Consider the following 20916-nt stretch of genomic DNA (forward strand, 5'->3'; position numbering starts at 1 on the left):
CAAATGCATTAAGTTTTATAACCTGCATGAACTGTATTACTGTAGGCAACAAGAGCATTTCACCCCTCCATGGAAGATGTGCTCATTTAATATCACATACCTGCAAGTCCCTCACAAGAAGCTCATTGCTAGTGTGAGGGAAAAGTTCAATAGATAGGAGTAGCGATATAGTAACAATAGTTTCATTGCCGACTACTTGTTAAGGTAGGGTAAGTCCAGCTCCCGCTATCCCTCCCCCCTTTTTCCCCCTCCCCGAAAGTGATTGCTTGCCGGCTACTTGTTAAGGTAAGGCAAGTCTAGCTCCCGCTATTCCCGCCTTTTTTCCCCCCACCCCGAAAGTGATAGTTTGATTGCCGGCTGCTTGTTAAGGGTCAGTCTAGCTCCCGCTATCCCTTCCCCTCCTTCTCCCCCCCCCCCCAAAAGGTGACGTGTGGGGCTCCGGTCCAAACAGTAATCACTAGACTCACATCTCCCAGCACTACTCTTGGATGACAGAGAGGGTCACCTGCCAATCAACGAGTAGAATTGAAGGAGACGGACTAACGTTCGGAGATGTCCCAAATTTTGATCCACTTACCTGTTTGTGTATGCAAGTAGCAGGATATAACCCCTCATCATTGCAGTGGAGAAAATCTGCTTTCCTGTCATCTGGAAGGATTATTGACTGCTAGAAAATCTGTGAAGAACGAGCCGGTGGGTTGTCATCAACACCTGCGACCCCCTCCCATCATTGGCAACGGCTACGATTTCAACAACACGCAGTGTCACCAACACCAGACACTCAAGTTTTATTTATATCTATTAGCGTTGAATTCAGATATTTATATTTTTCATTTTTCATTTTCTTTAATGTAGGATTAATATTTCATATTTAAGTGTTTTATATTTTATATTTTCTAAATAATAAATTGTTTATGTTTGTCAGTTTTTGTTCTTTTTCTATTCATTAATTTTCCTGAGGAGGAGCCAGCCTTGGTAATACTGACTGAAGTTGTTACAGGGCTGAGTAAGCCTTCACAAGTGGCGACCTTGCCAGGATCAACTCTACTGAATCAAGATTCAACTCCATCTCGAATCTACCATTGGAACTTCAACGCCGCATACCTTAGATGGTTACCACCAGCCATGAGTATCATTCTCTATGGTAGGACTACAGTACAGGTATTTAAAAGATTTGGTGATTGTTATAGTCTCAATTTATTGTAAGTCAAGTCAAGGCAGGAATACTAGTTAATTCTGCCATCTATTTTTGTGTGAGCTTGAAACACTTTGGAGGATTAGCCTCTAGGGACCCGAGATTTTCCAGTGACAATTTGTTTCATTGAGCTCTTTATTATATCAAGGGAACTGTCATAGGACACTCTTGATTTGTTGGTGAGAAGATTGGATGGTCAAGTGACCCTATTCTACTTACTGTTTGCTTGGAGTCGGCATAGAACCCTTCGTTTTAATTAATACATATTGTTTAATTGAAGTAGGGATCGAGCCCTCTGGTTTATTTACAGTTTGAGTGGAGCAGGAATTGAACCCTCCGTTTTCTTTAATACCCGTTTCATTTCCCCTGATAGTTTAAGTTATTCTTGCAAGTATGGAGGAATACCAGTTTTGGATGAACGCTGGAAGTAAGTTAGGAATAACAGGGAAAAATTTAGAATCTTTCATTAGTGCTAAGATCCAGGAAAGACTTGAAAGAGAGAGAATTGAGAGAGAAGAGAGACAGAAAGGGAAAGACAAGAAAAAGGAGAGAGAGAGAATTGAGAGAGAAATCCAAGAAAGATGGTTAGAAAGAGAAAGAGAAGACAAAAAGGAGCGTGATAGACTTGATCGTGAAGAAAGAGCTAGAGAACGTGAGGAGCAGGCTAAAATACGTGAGGAACAGGCTAAAATATGTGAGAAACAGGCTAAAATAAGAGAACTTGAGGAAAGAGCAAAGGATTGAGAAGTTGAGGAAAAAGCTAGAGAACGTGAGGAAAAAGCTAGAGAACTTGAGTTAATAGAGAGAAAAGGATCGCGAGCTCGAAAAAGCTCGCCTTGAATTAGAGAATAAAAAGTTAACTCTTACACAACAACAATTAGAGGAAGGAGTAATTGAACATCATGCAGCTAGTGCACATATTCCAACACCTAATTTACCTCCCTTCACAGAGGGGGAAGACATAACTTCATACATTATCAGGTTTGAAAATACCGCTACCCTCTGTGAATGGCCTGCTGACACCTGGGCTACCAGGTTAGGAATGTTATTTTCTGGTACCGCTTTGAATATCTATGCAACTTTGTCGCAGGATATTATATGTAGTTATAACCTACTGAAGAAGGCAATCCTTAAAGCATATCAAAAAACCACAAATTCTTACAGGAAAGATTTTATGTATGCCACCTTACAGCCTGGCCAGAACTTTCAACAGTTACAGGTAACACTCTTTCGTTTGTTCAACTTTTGGATAGAGAGTTCAGGAATTGATCACAGTTATGAATCTCTTAGAGACTTCATGGTTGCTGACCAGTTCCTGACAGCTCTTCCTCACCAGATACGAACATTCATTAGAGAACGTAACCTGATTAAAGCTGAGGAAGTTGCTGAGGCTGCTGACCTGTATGCTGAGGCTCACAATTCCTATAAAGACCTAAAGGGATTGAACCCTAAGGGCAAGGGTTCATCAGACCTTAAGAAATCAAAGCCTCTAGTGGAAAGTAAAATGACTTCTTTTATTCCTGTTTGTCATTTGTGTGGTGTTAAGGGACATAGACGTCCAGATTGTCCTTCTAAGAAGGTCCAAAAAGTTGGAAGATGTTTTAAAGACTGTAATGACCAAGCACCCTTCTGCTCAGGAACAGTTAATGGACTTAATGTATCTACCATTTTACGAGACACTGGATGCACATGTATAGTCATTTCTGATAAGCTGTTCCCTAATCTTAAAGAAACTCATTCCTCTGCTATACTTTCAGACTACTTGGGCCGTACAGACACTTTTCCTACCATCCGTTGTTACATTAGGTCTAAATGGTTCACAGGTTGGTCTGAAGCCGTACTAGCTCCCATCATTTCTTGCTCCGTACTAATAGGTAATGTAAAAGGTGCCATTCTTCCTTCTGAGGTTGACCTTTCATCACCAAAGATGGACATAAGTGTTTCAGATCCTCTTCCTGTAGAGTCGGAGAAGGTCCTCGAAAGTTCAGATGAGACAATGTCTCGTGAGATTCATGTGGGATTAAAAACCAGTGATGCTACTCTCGAAAGCGAGGTAGTAGGATCACCGGTTCACTTGTTAGATGAAAGTGAAGATATCACCTCTGATACCATAAATGTCTTGACTAGGGCTCAGACCAAAGCCCAGGCTTCTCCTACTATCCATCCTTTGATTTTCCCTGACTTTAAGCCTTTAGATATATCGAAGGACTCCTTTGTCAATTTACAACGTAATTGCCCTTCTCTTCAGAATTGCCATAATGCCGCTAAACAAAATCAAGTTATCCAAAGGAAAAGCTTTTCATATAAATTTGAATATATAAAAGGTATCTTGTACAAGTCAGTATTCAAATTAAATTCAGATGAGATAGACTATTCCATCTTAGTTGTTCCAAGTCAATGCAGAGAGACTGTTCTTAAAATGGCTCATAACCTGCCAGTGACCGGACATTTCTCGCATCGTAAAACCTTAAATAAAATTAGGGAAACCTATTTTTGGCCAAAAATGTCCTCAGATATCACTACCTATTGCAGATCGTGTAAAGTTTGCCAACTGTCATCCTCCCGAGGTACCAGGCGAGTACCTATGGTCAAAATGCCAGTCTTTACGGTACCTTTCGATTATGGTTCGAGTTTCCCTGAAGCCATACCCTTAAAGACCATAACCACTACAGAGGTGGCTGAAGCCCTTTTGTCCATCTTCTCCAGAGTGGGCATCCCTAGAGAAATTTTGTCTGACCGTGGGACACAATTCACATCTGACTTAATGCAACGTCTATACCAACGTCTGGGAGTGAAGCCTCTCTTCACCACACCCTATCATCCCAGCTGTAATGGGAGGATTGAGCGCCAGCATTCGATTCTCAAGTCCATTTTAAGGAAACTTTGCTCCCTTAAACCTAAGAAGTGGCATCGTTACCTACCCTGCGCTTTGTTTGCCATGAGGGAAGTTCCCAGTGACTCTGGGGTTTTCACCTTTTGAACTTCTCTATGGTAGACAGGCCAGAGGCCCATTGTCCATCCTTCATGACTTATGGACTAATGAGGAGGTGAGTGCTGAGGTTCAGTCTTCTCATCAGTTTCTCCTTGACCTTAGATCCAAACTTGAGGAGACCTCTGACATAGTTTCGAAAAATCTAAGCTTGTCAATGGACCAGTACAAAACCTATTTTGATTCCAAAAGTCAGAGGAGAAGTTTTAAAGCAGGGGATGAAGTTCTTGTACTTCTGCCTATCAAGTCAAATAAATTATTAGTAGCATGGAAAGGTCCATATAAAGTATTAAAAATTTGTGGGAAAGTTGACTACCTCATAGAAGTCAAGGGGAAACCTAAGCTTTATCATATCAACATCCTTAAGAAATATTACCGAAGAAATTCGGTTAACTGCCTTAATAACTTTGACTTAGTTTTTCCACACGAACTTGATGCGACAACTGAAGAATGTAAGGTGTGCGTAATTGACACAGCTAGTAATCCCTTAAATCACTTGTTAAAGCAACTGCTCAAGAAGAAATTTCTGGCCTAGCTGGTAGTAATAAGTTATCACAAGTTATTTACACTGATGGATCTAAATAGGAGTCTTCTAGCAGGGCTGCATCTGCTCTTGTTGCCACCTCCCTAGTTAAGAACGATAATAAGATTGTTGAACTAGGCATAAGAATTAACAACTGGGCATCTACACTGCAAACTGAATTGTTTGCAATCCTAATGGCGCTAAAGCTAACCTATGACACTGAGCTTGACTCTATCATCATTACTGATTCTATGTCATCATTGAAGGCTCTTGACTCGTATAATGACTCCAACAACATGCTCATTGGAGAAGCCAGGTAGAGATACTCAAAAATCAGGGACAAAGAAATTAATATACAATTGCTATGGATCCCATCACACATTGGATTACTCCTTCATGATAAAGTTGATATGCTAGCCAGAAACCTGAGTAGATCTATAACCCACTATGATAACATGAACGTAGATAAATATGTTTATGGAGCAACGTGCAATGTGAACAGATTGACTGATGTAGTGGCTTTGTTACAAGTACTTCTGGCAGTCTGGGAGACACACAGATGATGATCAAACTAAATGTAAATTATGTGATCAGGCATATGGTCACTCTCTTGAACACTATGTGCTTAATTGGTGGCTAAAGCTCTCGCTTCACACATGGAGGGCACAGGTTCGATTCCCGGCGGGGTGGAAACATTTCGACGCGTTTCCTTAGACCTGTTGTCCTGTTCACCTAGCAGCAAGTAGGTACCTGGGTGTTAGTTGACTGGTGTGGGTCGCATCCTGGGGGACAAGATTGAGGATCCCAATGGAAATCAGACAGTCCTTGATGACGCACTGACTTTCTTGAGTTATCCTGGGTGGCTAACCCTCCGGGGTTAAAAATCCGAACGAAATCTTATCTTGACATGTCAAGATATCTTATTAATGAAAATAAGATACCAGATATACTAAGCAAATTTCCTAAATTTGCATGTAACAGATAAGTGAACTTTAGATATGTAGATAAATAAAAACCCATATGTGTCAGTGGAACGCCTTCCAACTGAAGAAAAGAAATTAATGGAAAAATAAATAAATAAAGAAATAACTTAGGAAAAAATGAGAAAAATGATTTGAGAATTTTACTTAAAATTTAAATATAATAAAAAAAATGGCCTTCAGTTCTTTGAGTTGGGCAGGAGTAGGTATGGCCCTGGATAGTTCCTCTGATGTTATTTATGTTGGTTATCCTGGGCAGATGGTAATCCGATGTTCTGGAATCTCCTACCACTTGGATGGAGCACAAGTAGAATAGGTAAGGGCCGGTAGTAGCAGAATAATGTTAATAAGTATTATTAACACGTCTTGCTCCTTTATCTGGCGTCTATCCTGGAAGACCACGCCAGGAACAGAGCTGGTAAATAAAAGAAAATAAACTGGTTACCCATAGTTATGATAATATAACATTTAAGAATTGAAAAGAATGATAAATGCCAAAATCATTACTGGTAACCAGCAAATAAAATAAAGAAACAAACAGTGATACTCCTGGTATATCACCCTACCTGATTAGGAGAAGAGTGGAGGTGAAGTGACTCTCCAAACTTCAACCCACACCAGGTAAGGTCAATATTACCAGGAGTAGAAACTAACAAATCGGACACCAGGAACTAGTTTCGCCCCAGCCCGCCAGAGAGAAGGGGGGGGGGGTGCACGCGACGTAACTAATGGTTCCTGGTTGCCCGAACAACCTTAACCCCACTTACACCTACTTTTCCCTCACAATACCCCCTTCCAAAACTTATGGACGGAGTCAATAAGTCAACGAACAGAGGGAAAAGTACTAACTACAACCTCGGCTCAGCCAATCTGAAAAGTGGTTTTCAGAGCCAGAAATATAAACGACTTTAAACTTATAGGGCTGAATAGCCAGAGCCCATCTCAAGAGTCTGCTATTTGACCCTTTAAAGTTTTCCAAGTACATCAGTGGCTTGTGATCTGTTTCAAGCACAAAGGGTTTACCGTATAGGTAGTATTTAAATCTACTTATACCCCATACTAAAGCATAACATTCTTTCTCCACAGTGGAATATCTTTCTTCTCTGGGCAGAAGCTTCTTACTGGCGAAAGATACTGGGAAAGGTGTCTCCTCATAATATTGAAGTAGTACAGCCCCGAGTCCAGAATGGGAGGCATCTGTTCGGAGACAAAATATTTTATTAATATCTGGTAATTTTAGGACAGGGGGGTTTGAAAATATCCTCTTAATTTCTTCGAAGCTTTGGAGGGCTTCCTCAGAACAACTAAGAGGTTCCTTGACACCCTTTTTCAAATAGTCTGTAAGAACTGAAGTTAAGCTACTTAGATTTGGTACGAAATTTCTATAGAAGTTTACAGATCCAAGGAAACTTCTTAATAACTTTTTGGTAGCTGGGAACGTACTTTCTAAAACAGCTTTGGTCTTATTAGGAAGTGGTGAAAAGTTGTTATCAGAGATAATGAACCCAAGGTATTGTACCTTATGATAGCCAAGAAAACACTTTTGTGGTTTAACTGTAAGGCCATGAGTTCTTAGTCTTTTCAAAACAAGCGCTAGTGTATTTAGATGGTCTTCCCAGACATTTGTCATGATATAAATATTATCAAAATACACTGAAACATTCTTTAGATCAGAGAGAACTATTCTCATAAGCCTAATGTATGTGGCACACGCGGTAACCAAGCCGAAAGGCATTGTGCGGTATTGCATTAGACCTCTATGAGTAGGGAAAGCAGTGTATGGTTTCGAGTCTGGGTGTAATGGCACTTGATGGTATGCTTGCGAGATGTCTAATTCCGAGAAGAATTTGCAGTCATGGAATTTATACAAGTCATGATCAATTACTGGCATGGGTTCTGCATCCCATTTAGTTATAGTATTCAAATAACGAAAATCTTGTGCCAGTCGGCAAGAATTATCCGGTTTCTTAACCATAACAACTGGTGAACAGAAAGCTGACTTCGAAGGTTCTATGATATTTAAGTTAAATAGTTTGTCAACCTCATTATCAAAAGTTTTCCGTAAGTGAACGGGAACAGGGTAGATTTTCCGCCTTACTGGTTCATGATCCGACAATTCAATCTTGTGTACAATAGTGGTGGTAAGTCCTGGTACCTCTGAATACGTCAGAAAATGAATTTACCAAGGCACTTACTTGAGACTTTTGTTTATTTGACAAGTCGTTGTTAATGTTGACATTTGACTTCTTTGGTGAGGGATCATGCGTTAAGATATCCAGTAGTTCCTTCGATTCTGTAAAAGACTCGTCATCTATAATACAAACTCTACATTCGTACGAATCACCACTTGTATCCAAGCTGAAAGAAGTAGTATCTTCGTCAAAGGCATTTACGCAAAGATTAACTTCTCTTCGATGGTACCGTTTCAAAATATTGACGTGATACATTCTCTCTCTACCCTTGACATCCAAGATATAATCTACCTTATTGCAGACCTTCACTACTTTATACGGTCCGCGCCAGGTAATTAGCAATTTGTTGGATTTGTCAGGTAGGAGAACTAAAACTTCATCACCAACATTAAACGTACGCTTGGAGCTTTTATGGTCAAAATAGGTCTTGTACGTTTCCATAGACATCTCTAGGTTTTTACTGACCAAATCGGCGGTTTCTTCCAACCTTTCCCTTAGATCTAAAAGAAACTGATAGCTGTTTTGAACCTCAGGTTTGATATCTTTGGACCAAAGTTCATTCAAAATAGATAGTGGACCAGGAGCTTGTCTCCCATAAAGCAATTCGAAAGGGGAATAACCAAGGGAATCACTTGGAATCTCGCGCATTGCGAAAAGAGCACATGGTAAAAATCTATGCCAGTCCGTTGGTTTAAGAATACATAGTTTTTTTTAGTATTGACTTTAGGATGGCATGTTGTCGCTCCACTCTTCCGTTACACATCGGATGGTAAGGTGTAGTGAAAAGAGGTTTAACACCCACAAGTTGATAAACGTGTTCCATTAATTCTGAAGTGAATTGTGCCCCTTTGTCAGACAGAATTTCACGAGGTATACCTACACGTGAAAAAATAGAAAATAAGGCTTCTGCGACTTCTATGGACGTAATGGATTTTAAGGGTACCGCCTCTGGGAAGCTGGACGCGTAGTCAATCATAGTTAAAATATATTTATGACCTCCTGATGAGCGAGGTGTGATAGGACCAACTATATCTACTGCAACCCTTGCAAAAGGGACTGAGAAAATTGGCATCTTTACCATAGGAACTCTCCTAGTTCTACCCTTCTGCGTGGAAAGTTGACATACGTGACATGATCTGCAGTACTTATAGATGTCAGCGGACATGCTAGGCCAGAAATATAGGTCCTTGATTTTATTATAGGTCTTCCTATGTGAAAAATGGCCAGAGACTGGCAAGTCATGAGAAATCTTTAAAATGGTTTCACGGCAATCCTGCGGAATGACTAACAGGCTTCGACCAACGTCATTGGGTTTGTCCGCAGACACTATAGTCTTGTACAAAAGATCGTGTTTGAACTCAAACTTGTAAGAAAATTTCTTTCTCTGGGTCACCTTGCCATTTAAAGCTAACTTCCGAGATTCCTCTAAGGAAGGACAAGTCTTTTGAAGACCCTCTAAATCTATATGAGACAGCTCGATTGGCTTTCCTTTGGAAAGAACTAATGGGTGGATAGGTTTTACCTTAGACTGAGCTCTGGTAACGACGTTAATCGAGTCTAGTTGTTGTATAGATTGTGCCACACGTAGTTTTCCACTGGCGTCTACGTTGTCCAGTTCAAGTGACTGACTTACTAAAGGTGTTACCGGAGTTTTGTAACCATCAGCTCTCTGATTTAGGTTATCCAACTGAATCTCATCTGGAACTATCTGTGAAGAAACAGAGATATTAGGTTCCAACCCTTCCTTGGAAACTCCAAATTCCAAACAGTCCTTCTCAGATGGGAAAGTAGCCCCTTGTATGTTCCCAACCAAAACAGAACATGAGGTTATCGGGGCAACTACGGCATCTACCCATCCTGAGAACCATTTGCACCTAACGAAACATCTGACTGTTGGAAAAGAATCGCTTCTTCCTAAATAGTCAGTTAACTTAGTGGACTTATAACGTGAAGAATCTAGGTTAGGGAAAAGCTTACTTGAGATAACAATACAGGAACATCCAGTGTCTCTAAGAATGGTTGACACATTCATGCCATTGACTGTACCTTCACTAAAAGGTGCGTTTATGTTTGATTCAGTGAAACATTTACCGACATTTTCACCTTTTTTTCTAGGACAGTCGGGCCGCCTATGACCCCATTCATTACAGTTGAAACATTTTACTGTGAAGGCCGTGGAATTCTTAGGTACGGAGGGTTTGGATCCCTCAGATTGCTTAGGCACAACAGGCTTATATCTGCTACGCTCTTTAGGGTAGTTATTATGAGCGCACGCATATATATCAGCAGCTTGTGCCATTTCTGCAGCCGTATGAACGTTTCGTTCTTTAATGAATATTCGTAAGTCAGAGTTTACAGAAGAAAGGAATTGATCTCTTACCATCAGGTCTCTTAAAGATTCGAAATCGTGGTCAATCTCAGCACTTTCAATCCACGAATCAAATAATCTGAAAAGTGTTAAGAATTGCATATAATTTTGATTAGGAGTTATTTTGATGTGTCTAAACTCCGACCTGTAATGATGAGTAGTTTTTTTGAAAGCCAGAAGTATAGCTTTCTTCAGCAGGCTATAACTAGAAATAACATCAGAGGGTAGAGTGGAATAGACGTTTAATGCTGAACCTGACAGTAGTAAGCCAAGCCTAGTAGCCCAAGAATCTGATGGCCAGTCACAGAGAGTAGCAGTACTCTCGAATCGAGTAATATATGCCGCTATGTCATCTTGTTCTGAGAAAGGTGGTATTTGTGGCATCCTAATATTAGGTTCTTGGGAAGGATATTCTAGTACCCCTTCATCTATTTTCTGTTTAGATAGTTCTATCTTCTTGGCTTCTAATTCCAACCTTGATTGTTCTAACTCCCTCTGCTTAGCCTGTTCTTCAATTTCCTTCATTTTGAAGGCTACCTCTCTTGCCTGAACTCTGTCTTCTCTAGCTATCCTTTCCTGTTCGATTTTATCTTCCCGAGCTAGTCTTTCCTGTTCCTTTTTCTCTTCTCGAGCTAGTCTTTTCTCCTCTCGAGCTAGTCTTTCCTGTTCTTTTTTTTCTTCTCGAGCTAGTCTTTCCTGTTCCTTTTTCTCTTCAATAGCCATTTTAGCAGTGATGTAACTATCAAGGCTTTGTCCAGTAAATCCCATTTCCTTTCCAGCTTTCAACCAGAAATCTAAAGAATCCATCTTGTAAAAAGAAATATTAAGCACCCAACTTCAACTGACAATTAAAATTAACAGTAACGTCTGTTACAAAAGAGGGACACAGTCCGCACACTTTAAACTTCCCAAAGTAGAAAATGAAATAAATATTTCTCCCTGGAAGGATACACTTGTGGGCTCAATAGCCTTCACTAAGCAAAATACACACGGTTCACACAGGAGGGGTTATCATCAAAGTTCCCCAGGTCCAACAAATAGGTAAACTTCTAAACCGAACCCTAGAACCAAACAACGGTAAGTCAACCAGACTACCAGTAATGACTTGACACCTCAACTAACTCACCCTTTTCTATCTTAAATGTTATACTCACAACCAGTTGAACCATCAGGACGATGTTGCTTCAAGAGTCGGATCCTGGCAAGGTCGCCATTGTCAGTGGAACGCCTTCCAACTGAACAAAAGAAATTAATGGAAAAATAAATAAATAAAGAAATAACTTAGGAAAAAATGAGAAAAATGATTTTTGAGAATTTTACTTAAAATTTAAATATAATAAAAAAAATGGCCTTCAGTTCTTTGAGTTGGGCAGGAGTAGGTATGGCCCTGGATAGTTCCTCTGATGTTATTTATGTTGGTTATCCTGGGCAGATGGTAATCCGATGTTCTGGAATCTCCTACCACTTGGATGGAGCACAAGTAGAATAGGTAAGGGCCGGTAGTAGCAGAATAATGTTAATAAGTATTATTAACACGTCTTGCTCCTTTATCTGGCGTCTATCCTGGAAGACCACGCCAGGAACAGAGCTGGTAAATAAAAGAAAATAAATTGGTTACCCATAGTTATGATAATATAACATTTAAGAATTGAAAAGAATGATAAATGCCAAAATCATTACTGGTAACCAGCAAATAAAATAAAGAAACAAACAGTGATACTCCTGGTATATCACCCTACCTGATTAGGAGAAGAGTGGAGGTGAAGTGACTCTCCAAACTTCAACCCACACCAGGTAAGGTCAATATTACCAGGAGTAGAAACTAACAAATCGGACACCAGGAACTAGTTTCGCCCCAGCCCGCCAGAGAGAAGGGGGGGGGGGGGTGCACGCGACGTAACTAATGGTTCCTGGTTGCCCGAACAACCTTAACCCCACTTACACCTACTTTTCCCTCACAATATGTACACCTGTTAACCTTTTTGGGGCCTAGTTCCTAGGCCTTTTGTGTATCCATATGCTCTTGCGCTACCGTCCACAGGATGGATATGGAATGCACAATAAACTAGCCACTTCTGTGGCAAAATCTAGGCGTCGCTAGGGTTGGTGTCACCCTGGGTGGCATCTTTGGAGTCACCCCCATGAAATCTAAGGGCAGAGGGATAGGGGTAGTAGACTCCAGTTACATCACTGCTTTGTAGATGAATGGTTCAGAGAACCGACATGTTGATAAATTAGACATGTGCAACTCTTGGGTATCTTTATTGAGGAAACGTTTCGCCACACAGTGGCTTCATCAGTCCATATATATATATATATATATATATATATATATATATATATATATATATATATATATATATATATATATATATATATATATATATATATATATATATATATCCATATATATATATCATTCTATTCAAGATTGATGGACTGACCACATCGACTTAAGGTTGAGGGACTGATTACCTCATTCTCCTCCTGTTCTTCAAGATTCTCCTTTGTATGGACTGATGAAGCCACTGTGTGGCGAAACGTTTCCTCAATAAAGATACCCAAGAGTTGCACATGTGTCTAATTTATCTACATCACTGCTGCATGACCAGTGACTAATGTATAGCAATGAGAACGTTTAAAGGCCATAAACCGAACTTTATTAATGATAAAATAAATGATCGTAGTAATATTATGGAAACAAACTCAAATACCACTTTGAGTATAGACAACAGATCCTACATTTATTCATCTTCAACACTGAAAAAAAACTTGAAAAAAAACTAGTTCCGATTTAACCTTGAGTACATCTAACATCTCAAAGAATTTGATATTTCATTTCCTTGCCTTCAATCCTGCAAAATCATCTATCACATCAAAATCAGTGATTTTCCCTATATAGGATTATTTGTACTCTATAATCTTATAATAGCCTATATAGAAACGAAGGATTTTTCTCTTAGGTTGCTGCAGCATGGTTTTGGTCATTAGTGTTACATTCTTTAGAGGCTCTATGGTGTCCCCCCCTCATGGAAGGTTCCTTGATGTTGGTGAGGGGCTCTTGATTTAGGGAATTGGATCTGTGCTCCAGTTCCCCGAATTAAGCCTGAATGCCTTCCACATCCCCCCTCCCCTGGGCGCTGTATAATCCTACGGGTTTAGCGCTTCCCCCTTGATTATAATAATAATCTATGGTGTCCTCCCGTAAATGGTGTCACCCGGGGCGGCCCTTACGACGCCCCTGTTCTAGAGCATCCAGGAAATTGTCATAGTGGTCCAGTAGTTGGGATAGACAGGAGCGACCTGCTCTAAACCCATGTGCAGCGCTGTATGGCCCTTGTGGTTTAGCGCTTCTTTTTTTATTATAATAATAATCTAAACCCATGTTGCCCTGGGTTGTGTAACTGATGGGTGACGATCTAGCTTCTTAGAACCCTTTAAAAGATTTTTATGATACGGAATGTTAGCACTATCGGTCTGTAGTTCTTTGTTATTGCTTTACTTCCCCCTGTTATTTTACAATGCAATGGTCTACTATACGTCATTTTATAGGAAAACTTTTTGTGAGAATTATTAAGATAGTCAATTGGTTTCTAACAGAACAAACCCCTGAGGGAGGGAGGAAGGGGTTTGTTAGAAGCTAGGTATACCTGGAATATACTTGGAGAGGTTTAGGGGGTCAACGCCCCCGCGGCCCGGTCTGAGACCAGGCCTCGTGGTGGATCAGGGTCTGATAAACCAAGATGTTACTACTGACCACACGCAAACTGACGTACGAACCACAGCCGCCTGGTATGGGTGAGGTCTGTTGCTTACACAAAGTTACTGTTGCTGCTACTACTCTAGGGGTATACCTGGCCTTCTTTCCACACACTAATTATTTTTTCAGTGTTCGGTTTCCATATTTATAAAGGCTTCCTATGTCAGCTCCGTTAACTTTAACACTAGGCGGTGGCAGTTTACCATATAGTTAATTTTAATTCTTTATTGTTCTTATTCACACATTAATTTAATAATTAATTACTTGGTGATTTAGGGGAAAATGTGTGACCCGCATCACAATGTTGGCAAGCAGTGGTATGACTCCGCCACGTTACCTTGCCAGAAGTGCACTAGTAGAGAGAGAGACGTTCAAGAAGCAACTAGAGTAATATTTTAGCAGCTAACTGTATCCCGTACCGTCATTTTTAACACTTCGAATCTTGTGTTAGCTTGCGTTTAAAACTCCTCACTGCGAGGCACGAACACGGCGAGATCTCCAACAGCAAGCTTCCGTAATCAAGTTTTCACATCAGCAGTTGTTCTTGTGACATCTCAGCGACGCTCCTTGAAGTGCCTTCTGAGTCTTGCACAGGATGGAAGGGTCCGAAGAACCTCCAGTGACCGAGGGAGTCTTGAGTTCGACATTCACCCCAGTGGACTACGTTATCTTCACTATGCTGCTGGTGATATCGGCAGGTATCGGCGTGTTCAACGCCTTCAGGAGTCGTGGAATGGTGACGACTCAGGAGTACCTGCTTGGAGGTCGTACCATGCCTGTCCTCCCCGTGGCTATCTCAGTCCTCGGGGGAGTCGTATCTGCTGTATCCTTACTTGGTATGTAAGTTCCTTCATAGAAGTGAGGTGTAATGTGGCGGTATAGGTTAGGTAAGGTCTGTCAGGAAACAGGACAACTGTTTCCTGACGCGGGTCTGAGTCATGTGATGACCCGCTGCTGAAGCTTTTGGTCATGTGACTATACCTTCCTCTGGCTTACCGACATATATATATATATATATATATATATATATATATATATATATATATATATATATATATATATATATATATATATATATATATATATATATATATATATATATATATGTCGTGCCGAATAGGCAGAACTTGCGATCTTGGCTTAAATAGCAACGCTCATCTTGCCATATAGGACAAGTGAAAATTTGTGTATGCAATAATTTCGCCAAAATCATTCTGAACCTAACTAAAAAAATATATTTCACTGTGTTTGTTTAGTATTAAATTATTGTAAATAAATCTAAAATATATTTAGTTGGGTTAGGCTAAAATAAATTTTTCTTGTTATAATAAGGTTGGGTAAGTTTTCTAAGTTACTTTTGGTGCAAAATTATAAATTTTTACATCAACATTAATGAAAAAAAATATATCTTAAAACGTATAAGAGAACATTTTAGAAAGGACTTAATTTTAAATGAGTTCTTGCTAATTGACCAGTTTTACATATTCGGCACGACATATATATATATATATATATATATATATATATATATATATATATATATATATATATAGAGAGAGAGAGAGAGAGAGAGAGAGAGAGAGAGATAATATCGGTAAGCCAGAGGAAGGCCTCAGTCACACACACACACACACACACACACACAGAGCTGAGTCTCGACCCCTGCAACCACAATTAGTGTGGAAAATACTGTATATATTTTCCGGAAATACGGTAATTTGTAGGTAAATAGATGCCCTATATTGTATTTTTAAAAGAAGTATGTTATCGAAAATGGGAAACCTGTGGCTGGGGGGTCAGTCGCCATTTTGTTTGAATTTGTATTAGAAACATTGGTGTAATGGGAAGAATTTTTCGTGCTCTAGAGGTTAATATTGGGCTGACACCTCTCAAATAGGAGACGAAATTGTTGGATGTGTATTCCTGCATAACTTGAGATATCAGGCGACTGGACAAGACAGCTCCAGGAACTTCAGATAAGTCTTATGTAGTAACCTGGCCAGTGTTATTTTCATAGATAGACAGTGAGGTTTTCTGAGTATGATACACATTAATCTCCAGTCAAATTGGTGAGTGTTATGATTTTTAGATATTCTCTGTTATGTAATTGTGTATATCTATAATTATTCTTTAATTTTTAATATACAGTCCACAAATTTATATATTTACCAGTATTTCTGGTGTATGTATATTTCATTTAATTAATAGGTCCAGAGCAACTTGTGGATATGACAGTTGTAGGTATCGAAGGGGGACATTTTTGTGACCTAGGTGTCCCAAATTCCTACTTGTCGATGTAACTCTGATAAATAATAATTATCTTTGTTATCATTTACTGTTATGTATATAATGATACATTCAGATAAATGCAATTTTCCACAATTAGGTGAGTACACACACACACACACACACAGGTATGCAAAACCACTGAGAATAATTAGTGAACTTCCAACCGCTTTCATGATTTCTCACATTAGTGAGAACTCATGAAAACTCTTGGAAGTTCACTATTTTTGCACAGTGGTTCCCCTCGGAAGGTTCCTTGATGTTGGTGAGGGGCTCTTGATTTAGGGAATTGGATCTGTGCTCCAGTTCCCCGAATTAAGCCTGAATGCCTTCCACATCCTCCCCCCAGGCGCTGTATAATCCTCCGGGTTTAGCGCTTCCCCCTTGATTATAATAATAATAATAATTGCACAGTGGTTGTTTTGTATATTGTGATATTACCTGTTTACTGTGGTCTTAGTTTAATATGTTTATTATGCACCCCATACCCATCCTGTGGGCGGTAGTCAAAAGATTACAGAGGTACATAATTGGTCCAGGGACTGGACCCCAAAGTTATGATAGCTGAACTAGTTACAAAGGTAATGAACTGTGGTCTTATTGTGCTAAGAAGTATGTCTCAGTGTATATTTATACACCGAAGAGGATCCCAGAGGGGGATCGAAATATGAAGACCAATTAATCTTCTGAAATTCTGTGTCCATGTGGGTTATTATTGAGCATTTACTGATAGGTATATTCACTAAGATGTAAGTATCTATGTGTGTAGTCAGGGATCCCAGAGTTAACAAGTCACAATGTTTGACTATTTCATTATTATGATTCATACATCAGCATTAATCTGTGAACCCTTCACCACTGTCAACTTTTTTTCTGTATTGCTTCACTAAATACATTGTTACACGCAGGTTTCCCTACGGAGGTGTACTTCTACGGTACACAGCTGACACTGAACTTGATTGGCACCATTTTTGGCATCCTAGTATTGAGGAATGTGATGCTGCCTGTCCTCTTTCCCCTGCAGCTAGTCTCCATGTTCGAGGTCAGTGTGGCCTTGATGAGTATCAATATAGCAGCTTTCTAGGTCAGTGTGACAGTTTTTTTTTTGCATATTTGACACAATATATGTTAGGTTAACAGTTTTATTATGCACCCCATACCCATGTTATGGGTGGTAGTTAAAATATTAACTAGCTACTCATATGACTAGCTAATGGAACAAACTGAACAGAAACGTCGTCGTAAGTTAATTCCTCCTATGTGCAGATTTTTTGTGTATTGTTCCAGTCACGGTACTGTGCTTTTTTTTATTCTTTAGTCAAAATATTACATGAGGCCTGGTCACAGATCGGGTCGCGGAGGCGTTGACCCCCGGTACCCTCTCCAGGTTATCAAGTCTGAAATCAGCTTGACATCTTGTTGTACCTCAATTACTATGTTAATCTGAGGGTGCGCAGATAACACCATGCGAATTATTAGTCTATTCACAGTACACAAGCAATCCACACATAGGAGAAAGAACCTCTGTTCCATGTACGGGTTGTGTATTGCTCCAGTCACGGCATTATACGTTTTTGTCCTCTATTCACAAGGTAGTGCTAAACCCTTAGGGGTCATACAAACGCCTAGGGAATGGGAGGTAATCAGGTGTGATCCGAGGAAAAGGAAAGGTGACTATAATTCCTTGGATCAAGAACCCTTCACTAGCATCAAGGAAAGTTAGTTTAATATGTTTATTATGCACCCCATACCCATCCTATGGGCGGTAGTCAAAAGATTACAGAGGTACATAATTGGTCCAGGGACTGGACTCAAAGTTTTGATAGCTGAGCAAGTTACAGAGGTAATGAACTCACAATTTACAAAGGTAATGAACTCACAATTTACAAAGGTAATGAACTCCAGGTAGGTCTGGTCACAATCATGACAAGTTACAAAGGTATTTACAGATTACAGAGGTACGTAGAAATAGAAGCAGCCCAGATACCGTGGAGAGAAGACGTCGTCGTTCCTGCTCTTCAGCTGAGCAACTCGGAACACTGTTGCTCGAGATTTTTCTTGGGTTATCCTGAGTAGTTCTTCACCAGAGCTGAGAGGAAACTTGCTTGCAGTCACTTCGAGCCCCATCCCATCAAGAGGGTAAGGCGGTGACTTGCTTGCTTGTTCATCCCTCTCATCCCCATCCTCCCCTCACCCAAACATCAACACTGGCCCACACACAAACACACTACATACATTGCTATCCTTCTGACTTTCCTATCTTCTTCTTTTTCGGCAACTTCGCTTTGACGAGTTAACACAAGGCATTTTGACCATCCGGTAGCCCGTGTGGTTTTTTAAAATCCGGCCGATCTTTGCCTTGGGCCCTTTCCCCTCACCACTCGAGGGTAGGCTATCTTATTCAAATTCAAATTCAAATTCAAAGTTTATTCTCTATAAAGATTACAATGTTGAATTTACAGAATTTGGTTGTTGTGTGGTTTACATGTAGTTAAATAATGATTACAGAGTGTACCACTAGAACGCCTAGCATGGCTAGGCATTTCGGGCAGACTTAGTTTAATTCTTTATTTTAAAATATTACAAATTATGAGGTAAGTTGGTATTATGGCTAAGTGACTAAATATTAGTTTGTGAGTTTAGCAATGTGAATGCTTTTGTTTTGGCACAGTACATAGTTTCAGTATTGGAGTATCATAGGATTTATTATTTTAAGATTGAGATTAATATTTCTGTTTATGGTCAAATGGGTGAATGAGTGTAAGTGTGAACCACCAGGTGGCTGACCTTCATAAGTCAGCTGAAATAGGATGCTAGTATAACATTAAGGAAAGTTCCCTTTTTGTTAAGAAACTCCTCTGCCTGATGTTCCTTCCTAGACATCATGGCGAGGATACGAGTAAGATTACGTATTGATGGAAATCAAATGTCAATGAAAGAAATTCTAGCAGGTATTTGCTCGAACTCAACTGTTGCTCCAGTGGATGTTTTTCAAACCCACGCTGGAGCAGTACTTCTCCTCTCTTCGGAAGAAGAGTTACTTCAACTGCTGAAGCATGATGTGCTTGAAAAACTGAAGACTTCTGGTGTTACCCCAGTTGCACCTGAGAGCTATCAAGCTCAGAGGACTGTGTTTGTTGCAAGAATCAACAGTTTCATGAAACATAGCACAGTGAATGAAATTGTTGAGGACTTTAATACAGAGAATTCTGAATTTAGGGCTGTCGAAGCACATTAATTCTCAAAACCTAATAACAACAAGGTAACCTTAAAGTTAATACTTGAGACACCTGATGAGGCCAAACTAGTGTGTCAAAATGGCTTCAAATGTTTTGGCACCAGATGTACACCTGACCAAATCTCTCTTGAACGATTTGTCAGTGTGACACAATGTTTTAAATGTTATGCCTTTGGTCATAACACCAACAAATGCAGTACTCAAGGGCAGATTTGTAAATAACAAAAAGGCACAATACCGTGACTGGAACGATACACAAATAACCCGCACATAAAAGACAGAAGCTTACGACGACGTTTCGGTCCGACTTGGACCAACATTCATATCGAGATTGTAATAATAAAAATACACCCAAATGTGTCCTCTGCAACGGAAAACATCATGCTGTTTCTGCTATTTGTCCTGAAAGGAAATGCAGAAAATTATTGAAGCCAAGAAACTGTCCACTTCTAAGAAGACCACTCCCCAGGCACCGCCAACGATGTCCCAAATTTCCTTCCCAGCTCTGCCTGGATCAAGTGGGACTCCTCAGGTCTCTACCAATGGTTCCAATGTTTGGAATTCTGCCCCTCTTGGAGCGCCCCACCTACAACATACACAAACGCAACAACAAGGTTCAGTCTCATCTCCTATGTCTCAGGTATCCACAGCCGGGGATATGACGAGAGCACAACTAATGTATATGATGGCCAAAGACATAGCAGGTGGTGACATTCAACTCTGCTCTCAGGTTTTAAATGATCTGTTAATGGCTAATGGGATCACTTCCATCACCATCCCAGAAAATGTGAAGGCTATAATGACCCAGCCTTCTCATAACAAGAAGTATGTACCCTACTCTACATCTAAAAATAAGCCTAAGTCATCCCTGGCCCAGGGATCGCCCACCTTGCATACCCAGGTTGTCAACTCCCCTCAACCTGATAAGTCAACACTTGAACATAACAATGCCCCAGAAATTGGTGCCTACTCCCCCGCTATTGAAGCTGATCCTGTCGAACAGGAACTTTACCAGGGTAACTCACCTTCCCTACCTAATTTTCCCTTGGAGCCTCCACAGTCTCCCATTAACTAACTAACCAACCGTCAGCGTGCCTCGTTGTGCTCCCGGCTTTCTGGTGTTTTCACGGTCGCTCTTACGTGCTAGAACTTTAATTTGTGTCATCAATCCTATACGATACATCCCTCTAGCGCCTGGAACCAATCTTGGGCGGAAAACATTATATACTGAGTCAAAAAAGGAGAATTAGTGTGCATTACCTAGCAGAGTTTACTGCCAGAGGGGAATCATAGGCCTGTTTCCCGTGTGAAAAAAATAATAATAATTGAACGTTGTGTCAGAGGAAAGAAAGTCTCCCTGAAAGCATTGAGTATACATAGTGTAT

General features: G+C 40.1%; 2 protein-coding genes across 5 annotated transcripts in view; one reads left to right on the forward strand and one right to left on the reverse strand.

The window, feature by feature from the left end:
- Window positions 1–5851: 5851 nt before the first annotated feature.
- Window positions 5852–11516, reverse strand: LOC138855158 (uncharacterized). The gene is made up of 2 exons (XM_070102782.1): window positions 9402–11516; window positions 5852–6102 (listed from the first exon to the last, which is right to left on the reverse strand). Exons 1-2 carry the CDS (start codon window positions 11052–11054, stop codon window positions 6073–6075), a joined length of 1683 nt encoding a protein of 560 aa, XP_069958883.1. The 5' UTR covers window positions 11055–11516; the 3' UTR covers window positions 5852–6072.
- Window positions 11517–14449: 2933 nt separating this feature from the next.
- Window positions 14450–20916, forward strand: part of LOC128702202 (sodium-coupled monocarboxylate transporter 1) — a 40558-nt gene continuing 34091 nt past the window's right edge. For 3 of the 4 annotated variants that reach the window (XM_070102783.1, XM_070102785.1, XM_070102784.1), the window contains exons 1-2: window positions 14450–14843; window positions 17202–17335. In XM_070102783.1, the coding sequence (XP_069958884.1) occupies window positions 14603–14843; window positions 17202–17335 (375 nt within the window). In that variant the 5' untranslated portion in view covers window positions 14450–14602. Of the gene's footprint in view, window positions 14844–17201; window positions 17336–20916 lie in introns of those variants that run through there. The other variant, XM_070102786.1, reaches the window with a different exon arrangement.

This window comes from Cherax quadricarinatus, chromosome 83 (assembly GCF_038502225.1).
Source record: "Cherax quadricarinatus isolate ZL_2023a chromosome 83, ASM3850222v1, whole genome shotgun sequence".
Taxonomy (NCBI): domain Eukaryota; kingdom Metazoa; phylum Arthropoda; class Malacostraca; order Decapoda; family Parastacidae; genus Cherax; species Cherax quadricarinatus.

What these genes read in the sequence shown, in the direction of transcription:
- LOC138855158 (XM_070102782.1), bottom strand. Translation starts at nt 11,054, where the DNA reads ATGGATTCTTTAGATTTCTGGTTGAAAGCTGGAAAGGAAATGGGATTT. An exon ending in TTACCAGAGCTCAGTCTAAG is followed by an intron (nt 6,103 to 9,401) that starts GTAAAACCTATC and finishes TTTATTTACCAG; the next exon opens with CTCTGTTCCTGGCGTGGTCT.